At 37.4% G+C, this 10,094-nt stretch overlaps 1 protein-coding gene across 1 annotated transcript in view; it reads left to right on the top strand.

Annotated features, from left to right (window-relative positions):
• The window catches only part of LOC102859875 (selection and upkeep of intraepithelial T-cells protein 1-like), a 58,638-nt gene that overhangs the window by 4,571 nt on the left and 43,973 nt on the right, over positions 1-10,094 (top strand). Inside the window, exon 3 of the mRNA XM_006879801.1 lies at positions 5,431-5,712. Within this exon, the coding sequence (XP_006879863.1) occupies positions 5,431-5,712 (282 nt within the window). The remainder of the gene's footprint in view (positions 1-5,430; positions 5,713-10,094) is intronic.

The raw sequence follows: 10,094 nt of genomic DNA, 5'->3' as shown, positions 1-10,094 counted from the left end.
AATTGGGATGGGAGTGTCAGAGACAGTGCGATTGGCACAGGACAGAGTGGAGTTTAGGGCTGTTGTACATAGGGTCGCTATGAGTCGCAAGCGACTCGACAGCACATAGCAGCAACAACACTTTTCAATATTTATAGTTGCATGTTCAGTTAATAAAGGTGAAGGTGATTCTGATGAAGAATATGTTATCAAGAGGGATTAGCTCAATCATTTCAAGTGAGGCCTAATTTAAGTAGCATTAAAGAATGAGTATATTACTGAACTGTGATTAGGCACATCTTAGCCTTTAAACCGGCATCCTTGCTCTTTAGAATTTTGGAGAGGTCTTTGACAGAAGATATTTCCCCAGTGCAGCACACTTTTTTTATTTTATGACTGCTACTAGCATGGGTATTAATTATGAAGGCAAATAAATTCTTCAATTTTTTTTCTCTATCTGACATAATGTCCAGTGGTGAGGATTTTTGCTTTCTTTTTTTCCCTTTTTTTTAGACTTTATCTTAATAATTTTAATGAACATTTACAGAGATTTTGGATTTCCATTCATTCATTGCTACACTTTTCTCCCTTCCTAGCCTTTCCCCCTGCCCCCTGCTCCAGTTCACTCCTCTCTTTGAAAAGTAAAAGAAAAATTATTTCTTCATTATACAATCTCCCCGCACCCCTCCCACCGCCCCAAGTATGCTAAGTTATAATCCATATTGAAGGCTATGGTTTTGGTTTTCTTCAATAAATTCTTCAAGTCTTCTTCACTTTTCACAAGCACTTTTTGTGTCATCTGCATTATATAGGTTGTTGAAGAGTCTTCCTCCAATTCTGATGCCACATTATTCTTCATATAGTCCAGATTCTTAAATGATTTGTTCAACATACAAATTGAATAGATATGAAGAAAGGAGAGAACCAAGACATACACTTTTTCTGATTTTAAACCATACAGTATTCCCTTGCTCTGTTCTGACAACTACTTCTATATATAGATTTCACATGAACACAGTCAAGTATTATGGAATTCCCATTATTTTCAAATTTAACCATAGCTTGTTATAATGATTCACACAGACAAATGCCTTTACAAAGTCAATTTAAGACAGACTCCTTTCTGGTAGTCTCTCCTTTCAGCTAAAATCCATTTAACATTAGCAAAGATATCCCTTGTGCCATGATGTCTTCTGAATATAGCTTAAATTTATAGCTGTTCCCTGTGGATGTATTGTTACAGCCATTTTTTTAATAAAGATTTTACTTGCTTATGATTTTGATGATATTGTCCTATAATTTCCACAGTCTTTTGGATCACTATTTTTGGAATGTCAGCAAATAAGGATCTCTCCTAGTTGTTCAGGTGTCTTCTTCCAAATTTCTTGGTTTAGACTAGTGTGTATGTCCAAGGCGGCATTAATCTGTTATAATATATGAATTGGTATTCCATTAATTCCTGGGTTTGGTTTTAGTTTGTTTGAGTTTTGGGGTTTGTTTGGTTTTTTTCCTAATGTCTTCAGTGCAGTTTGAACTTCTTTATTCATTACTAGTTGTTCTTGATCATATGTTACATCATGAAATGGTTCACTGTGAACCAATTAATTTTGGTACAATGTCTCTGTGCGTTTCTTCCATCTTATTTTTGTTGTTTCCTGAATCATTTGATATTTTGCCAGTAGAATCTTTCAGTGTTGCCACACAAGGCCTGAATTTGTTTTTCCATTCTTTCAGCTGGAGAAATGTGGAAGTTGTTCTTCCCTTTTGGTTTTATAACTCCAGCTAACTTTGCAAGCAGAACTGTTCAGAAAGTATCTGATCAAGGACTAATAATAATAAAGGGAGAAGTTCAAGATTCTCTGGAGACATTGGCAAAAACTAGGCACCTGAGATTGATGAATTATCAATTGACATATTTCAACAGATGTATACAGTCCTGAATGTTGTGCCAAGAAATCTGGAGGACAACAATCTGGCCAACTGACTGGAAGAGAACCATATTTATTCCCATTTGGGGGAAAATGGTGATCCAATAGAATGTGGAAATTATTTAACAATATCACATGCAAGCAAAATCTTGATAAATATTATCCAAAAATTACTAGAATAGGACATCTACAGAAAACTACGAGTAATGCAAACTGGGTTTAGAATAGGCAATAGGATATCATTGCAGGTGCCAAATGGATCTTGGTTGAAAGTGGAGAGTACAAGAAGGAAGTCTATTAATGTCTTATTGACTATGCAAAGTCATTTAACTCTGTTGATCACAACAAACTGTGACTAACATTAAGAAGAATGGAGATTCCAGAACACTTGACTGTGCTCATGAGAAACCTATACTTAGAACTAGAAGCAACATCAGAGCAGATCAAGGTTTAAAATTAAGAAAGGAGTGCATCAGCGATGTATCCTTTTTTCATAACTTTTCAATCTATATGCTGAACATTCAAGAGACTGTGGCATCTGGATTGGAAGAAGACTTATTAAAAAGCTGTGTTGTGTTGATAACACAACCTTGCTTGCCAAAACTAAGGAGGACTTTATATGCTTGCTACAGAAGATCAAGGACTGCAGTCTATAATATGGATTGCATCTCAACACCAAGAAAGCAAAGATCCTCACCATATGACTAATACTTAGTATCATGGTAGATGGAGAAAAGATAGAGGTTGTTGACTCAGGAAGTGCTAGTACCTTGAACTAGTACAGTGTCTTTAGTAATAATTCTGATCCCCATTTCCTTCTTACTCAATTTACTACTTTGTTCCAGACTAATTTAACTAAAAACATCCCATAAAGGCTTTATATATACAATCTTCTGTCTGTCTGTCTGTCTATCTATCTATCTATCTATCTATCTATCTATCTATCTATCTATCTATCTATCTATCTATGTTGTTGTTGCTGTTATATGCTGTTGAGTTGCCTACAACTAATAGCGATCCTATGTATAACAGCACTACACCCTGCTCTATCCTATGCCAATCTCAATGTCTCTGACACACTCACTCAATCCAACTATCCCAGTCACTGACAATTCACCTCATAGAGGGTCTTCCTCTCCTGTGCTGTCCCTCCACCCTCCCAAGCATGACATGCTTCTCCAAGGATTGGTCCCTCCTTGCAACATATGCTAAGTATGTCAGACTAAGCTTCAGAATCATTGCCTCCAAGAAGCAGCCTGGTTTAACCCTCTCTAGGATGAACTTGCTAGTTTTCTTAGCAATCCATGGTACATTCATACTCTTCTCCAACAACACATGTCAAAGGCATCAATTCTCCTTCTAGCATGCCTAGTCATTTTCCAGCTCTCTGATGTATGGCAAGTGATTGCAAAGACCATGGCCTGTATCAGGCATACCTTTGTCTCCAGAGTGACACCACTGTTCTTCAGTACTTTGGAGAGGTCCCTAACAGCAAACTTTCCCATCGCAATATACCTTTTAATTTCCTGGCTGCTGGTGCCAAGAGTGTTGACTGTGGAGCCAAGCAAACTGAAGCTGTGAACAATCTCAATCTCTTCACCATTCATCCTGATGCTGCCAATTGACCCAGTGGGGAGAATCTTTGTTTTCTTAATATTAAGATATATCTCTATCTCTATATCTATCCATCTATCATATAAGTAAAAAACCTCACTTGTAACATATTATAAATGGTATAGCATTAAAGGAGAGATAAGGAAACTTGAAGCAAACGTTTATGTTTCATGAATACTATGGCACAAGATTCTAGACCACTTGCATTTAGTATCTTTAGAGGTTTTTAATGATTTCTTTTTAAAATTATTTCTATACTAGTTTATTTACAAAATTCAAAGACATTGTTTTTCAGACCAAATTCTACCAATTTCCCTCACCCTCACCCATCAAATTGTACAACCCCATGATTAATCCCTCCCTGTGCACATCCTCATCCCTCTTCTTCTACCCCGTCCCCTTGGATCTATTTTCATATTCATTCTACAGTAATTGTTTTGTACAACATTTATCCTTTGGGACTGCGTTAGGTCACTCAGTATCATGCTCTGCAGTCCTTCCCAAGATAATCATTTATAAAATCATTGCTCCTGCATGCTGTGTAGGATTCCACTGTATGAATGTATCATAGTTTCTCAATTCATCTGATTGTGGTTAGACTTCTGGCCTGTTTCTATGCTTTCCTGATAGTGAGTAATGCTGCTATAAACATTGGTATACAAGTCTCCATCTGTGCCTCACTTCTCATTTTCTCTGTATATTTCAAGCAGTGGAATAGTTAGGTCATATGGAATTTCTATGTTCAGTTTTTTGAGGAAAAGCTAAACTGCCTTCCAGAATTGTTGTACCATTTTACAATCCCACCAACAATGTATAAGAGTTCTTATCTTGCCATGTCGTCTCAAACATTTATTACTTGCTGTCCTGTTAAAATTTGCCACTATTACTGGAGTGAGATGGTATGTCATTGTGGTTTTGATTTGCATCTCTCTTATTGCCAGTGATTTTTGAGCATTTCTTCATGTGTCTGTTGGCCATTTGAATATCTCCCTCTGTGAAAATTCCTTCCATGTCTTTTGCCCATTTTTAAATTGGGTTATCAGTATTTTTCTTCTGGAGGCCCCCTGTAGGATCCTGTAAACTTTAATTTTAAGTCCCCTTGTCTAAGACGGCATTGCTAAATGTTTGCTCCCAGCCAGCAGATTTTCTTTTTTCTTATTATTACTCCAACTGTTTGAGAGGACATTATAGTGAGTGAAACAAGTCAGTCTCAAAAAACAAATACTATATAAGACTTATAAAAAGCTAATTACAGGTTTACATACAGAGTTAATTGATGTAAGATGGTTATCGGAAAAGTAAACAGGAAAACAGAAGATTGTTAAAGGACAAAGAACACTTATTTTGATAGGTGAAGGAAAAGATGATGAGGAATGTGTGGCTGGCCAGATATTGTGTATATGTAATTAATGTTATAGAATAAAATATACATGAATGAGTTATTGCTCAAGTATGATCTGAAAACTTTCTCTCAAATCACAGTAGAAAATATTTTAAAATTATAGATGTCCAAAAAGAGTAAAGAGTAAAGGAGACAGAAAGGGAGGAAGGATGGAAATCATTGGTATAATAGAGTTTAGTGCATAGATGCAGGTGAAAGAACAGGAAAGATTTAATGGGGAGCTCAACGGGAGGGATAATAATGAGCATGTATCAATAGTAATTGATAACATGGGCTGTAGTGTGTGTGACTGATTATATGAAACACAGTACAGATGGATGATTCTATAGAACACAGCGTGCGAAGTGAAACACAATGTAAATAAATTTAAAAAATGTAAAATTATGGGGAGGGGGAGAACCCAATAAAAATGGTATCCATTAGCTACATGTGAATTTTTAAATTTATTTTTGTTCTATTTTTCCTTTCTTCATGTGTAAATACTCTTTTCCTTTTCTTTTCAACCAGCCACAAGCTTACAAACACAGATTTTTGTGCATCCTCCAAATTTAAAAGGAATTACAGTGGAGTGTTATTCAATAGGCTGGTTTCCAGAGCCTCAAATGGAATGGAGAAATACCAAAGAAGAGATAATTCCACCTACATCAATATCCCACTCCCAGGATAGTGCCAAGTTGTTCAATATGAAGATGACTCTTCTCCTTACAGGTGACTTCCGTAGAGATATCACTTGCTGTCTTCAAAACCCAGTAACTGGTCAAAGAGAAAGAACAAGCATAATCCTATCAGGTAAGATCTATTTGCTCATTCTTCAAATGATTATCACTGTTATAAAATGTACAAATTAAAAGAAAAGTTAACGTACTTCATTTTTCCCTCAACGTTATTTTCTTGTGGTGTTACCTCTTATCATGATAGTATTCTTTCAGAGAATCTTTTGCTAGATCATTAAAATCACTTAGCTTTCTTAGAGTATCTTTTCCAGAATTTTTAAGTTATTCCTCTCTCTTACAACTTCATCCTGTCCTGGTGTTAAGTGCCATGAACCTGATGATGCTATATTGCTCTTGCAAGGTACTGCTGAGTCATACTATTTCCTCATGACTCTACGTAAAGCAGAACAAACACTACTCAATCCAGGTCCAGTCCCACAATTGTTGATATATTTGATCCCATTGCTGTTCCACTGTAACCACTTGTCTAAATTTTCAAAAGTATACTTTGAAAGAATTTGCCGACCCTCTACTTCATCAGGCATTGTGTCTTTCTCCAGGGACTTCTCCCTTTGGACATGTCCGAAGTACATCTTTGATTCTTAAGAGCTTTACATCTATATGGTTTCATTTCCAATGTGAGAGAGCAAACTAGGGTAGAGGTTTGGTCTCAAAGTCATGGCCTCTCTGTCACATGAATTGTTGTTGTTATGTACCATAGTTATGATATTCATAGTGATCCTGTGTACAACAACTCTGAAGCCTGCCCTGTCCTGAACCAGTCTCAGTGACTGCAACACACTTACCCTAATTGCCCCAGTTATTGTATCAATCCATCTCATCTGGAATCTTCCTCTTCTGCATTGTCCCTCCACCCTTCCAAGCATGATTTCCTTCTTCAAGGACCAGTAAATCCTGCTTACATGCCCCAAGTACGTGAGATTGAGCTTCAAAATCCTAGCCTCCAAAGAGAAACTTGGTTTCATCCTCTCCAAAATGGACCTATTTGTTTTCTTGGCAGTCCATGGTATGTTTAAGAATCTTCTCTAGCATCATAACTCAAAGGCATTAATTCTTCTATCATCCATAGTCATTGTTCAGTTCTCTGATGCATAACAAGTAATTGTAAAGACCATGGTCTGGATCAGTCCTACCTTAGTCTCTAGAGTGACATCATTGTTTTTCAGTATGCTGGAGAGAAGGTCCATGACAGCAAATTTTCCCAGTGTGATTCGTCTTTTGATTTCCTGACAGCTGGTGCCAAGAAAATTGACTGTGGAGCTGAGAAAGCTGAAATTGTTAACAATCTCAATCTCTTCTCCATCTATCATGATGCTACCCATTGACGCAGTGCTAAGAAACTGTCTTTTTGATGGCAAACTTCAATCTATATTGAAGACTAGAGTCCTTGACCTTCTGCAGCAAGAGCCTTAGGTCCTCCTCAGATTCATCAAGCAAGATTGTGTCATCTACATAACATAGGTTGTTTATGAGTCTTTCTCAAATCCTGATGCCACATTCCTCTTCATAGAGCCCAGTCTTCCAGATGATCTGTTCTGAGTATAGAATAAAAAGGAATGGAGACAGGATACATCCCTGACACACTCTTTTCCTGATTTTGAACTATGCAGTGTTTCCTTACTCTGTTCTTTCACATAAGAATAATCAAGTGTTCATGCATGAATATAGTAATTGTTTAATTGAGTTGATACCACATCTGATATATCTAAAATTATGAGTAGCAGAACAACTCTTGGTTGTCTTAATGGCAGTCTCTTAAAATAAATTTGCTTGTAAAAATTATTTGTATAGGAGTTTGGAACATAATACTATATTTTAGGTAACATGAAATTTTTTCCTCCTCTGGAGTAGAATACATAGAATTTTTTGAATAAAGTAGCTTAAGTGCTTTTTAATGCAAATAGGAGAGGAAGAAGGTCTGTATAAATGTGTGTCTCTAAATCAAGGCACAGAATTCCGGACTTCAATATGGATTGAAGCTCAACATGAAGAAAACAAAGACAGCATCAGGTATGCATCCTATCTCCATACCTTTTCAATCTATATGAGAACATCCTATCTCCATACCTTTTCAATCTATATGAGAACATCCTATCTCCATACCTTTTCAATCTATATGAGAAACAGATAGATCATCCGGGAGGCTGGACTTTGAGAAGGAATGTGGCATCAGAATTGGATAACCTGCATCAATAACCTGCATTATGCAGATGACATAACTTTGCTTCCTAAAACTGAGAAAGACAGCAGCATTTGCTGCAGAAGGTCAAGGACTATAGTCTCCACCGAAGCTCAACATCAAGAAAAACATCCTCACCACTGAAGTCAATTGGCAGTGCCATGATAGATGGGAAATAGATGGAGATTGTTGATAATTTCTGCTTGCATGAGTCCACAATAAATACCCTTGGCACCAGCAGTCAGGAAATCAGAAGACAAATTGCATTGGGTTAATCTGCTGTCAGAGACCTCTCCAATGTGTTAAAAAGCAACGATGTCAGTCTGGAGACTAAGGTGTGCCTAAGAGCTAGACAATGAAAAAGAATGATAGAAGGAGGATTGATGCCTTTGTGGTACTGGAGAAAAGAACATGCCAGGGACTGCCAAGAAAACAAGTAGGTCTGTTCTGGAGAGGGTGAAATAAAGATACTCCCTGGATGCAAGAATCCTAAACCTCTGTTTCACAAACTTTGGGCATGTTGCTAAAATGGAGCAGTTTTTGTTACTTTTTTGTTATTATTTTATTTTTTTGTGTGCATGTACTGCCAAATCAGATCTGACTGGTACAAGAGGAGATTGTCCCTCCTTCCCCAGGAGAGAATCTGGTGGATTCAAACTGTGTACCTCTAGGATTGCAGTGCAGATTTTTGCCACTAGGCCACCAGAGCTCCCTTAAAAGGGACCAGTCTTTGGAGAAAGATGTCATGCTTGAAAGGGTGGAAGGACAGCTCAGTAGAGGAAGACCCTGGATGAGATAGATTGACACAGTAATTGGGGTGAGAGAGCAAGTGTGTTGAAGACAGTGAGAGTGGCTTAGGATAGGACAAGCTATTGTGCATAGGGTCAATATGGGTCATGGTCAACAGCAAATCAAGGAGAATAATTATAGACTCAGGTCTTTGGAGGTCAAGATTCTATGTACACTGAGTTTAGACAAACTGAAGGAATTTTGAAACTGATCTTGTAGCCCCTAGAACCTGTATCTCACACTTGGTGAGAAGAATCTAGCTGTCTCTTCTCTTTAGCTTGGGAAAATCAACAGAATGCATGAGGTGGTTTGGAGAGGAATATCTGCTCTCATTTTGTTCCAGTCTATAAATCCCAATAAACCTGGACTCACTTAGGACACCTTCCTTTTGCCTACTTAATTATAATTTCCTCCCCAGGTTGACTTAGGCCTGAGATTCCAGGGTGGTGGGGGTCTGAAAAGAATCATGCTTTGGTCGAATCATCATTTATGGCTGGATGAGTGTAAACATACTCAATCTCCCAAGTGGTAACTTTTTGTAACTATTCATTTTAGGTATACTATTTCCTTGGAATATTACTTGGATAATGATTCTAACTATGGGTCTGACTGCGCTGCTATTCTTTATCCTGGTTCCCAGTTTGGATCTACATTTAAAACAACAAGGTAAGATTATGTGAGTGGTAAGAGAAGCAAAGAAAGAGTCGTGAAAACTTCATAAACTTTGATTCTGAAGTTGTTTGCCATGATAGAAAGTTCTAAAGTCTTAAGGTATACAATAAATAAATCCAGCATGTTTCTTAGTTCCAAATCTTTTCTCTTGCTGTCAGGACTGTGGACACTTCAGGTGCCTCTTCTTTAACTAGAGGGGTTTTTGTTTGTTTGCTTGCTTGCTTGTTTTTTGTTGTGGTTTTTTTTCGTTGTTGTTGTTTCTCATCAAATTTTTAAAAAATTAATTTCGGTGAACATCTACAGAGATTTTGGAATTCCATTCATTCATTATTACACTTTTCTCCCCGCCCACGCCACCCCCACCCCTAGTTCGCTCCTCTCCTTGAAAAGCAAAACTCCTTCATTGGTACACAATATCCCCGTACCCCCCACCCCAACACCACCCCAAGTATATTCTACTCTATAACCCTCATTCCGGACTCTTATGATAATCATAATGCCCTAAAATATATACTTTTAAACTATTCTCTCCCTCATTGGCTTCAATGCAGTAAACATAATTTATCCAGTTTTTCTCAGTCTTACTCCCACCCCGATGTCAGCCCCATTCTACAACAGTGGCACCATATCATATTTACCCTTTTGTAACTGAGATATATCACTCAGCATAATGTCCTCCAGGGTCACCCATTTTGAAACATACTACATGAGTTCCTTGTTTTTCAATGCAGCATAGTATTCCATTGTGTGAATATACCACAGCTTCTCTATCCATTCATTTGTTGATGGGCACTTAG

Source organism: Elephantulus edwardii, unplaced genomic scaffold (assembly GCF_000299155.1).
Source record: "Elephantulus edwardii isolate Elephantulus edwardi_28Jun2011 unplaced genomic scaffold, EleEdw1.0 scaffold00005, whole genome shotgun sequence".
Taxonomy (NCBI): domain Eukaryota; kingdom Metazoa; phylum Chordata; class Mammalia; order Macroscelidea; family Macroscelididae; genus Elephantulus; species Elephantulus edwardii.
Note: the sequence above shows the minus strand (reverse complement) of the source record. Positions and strands in the feature narration are given on the sequence as shown.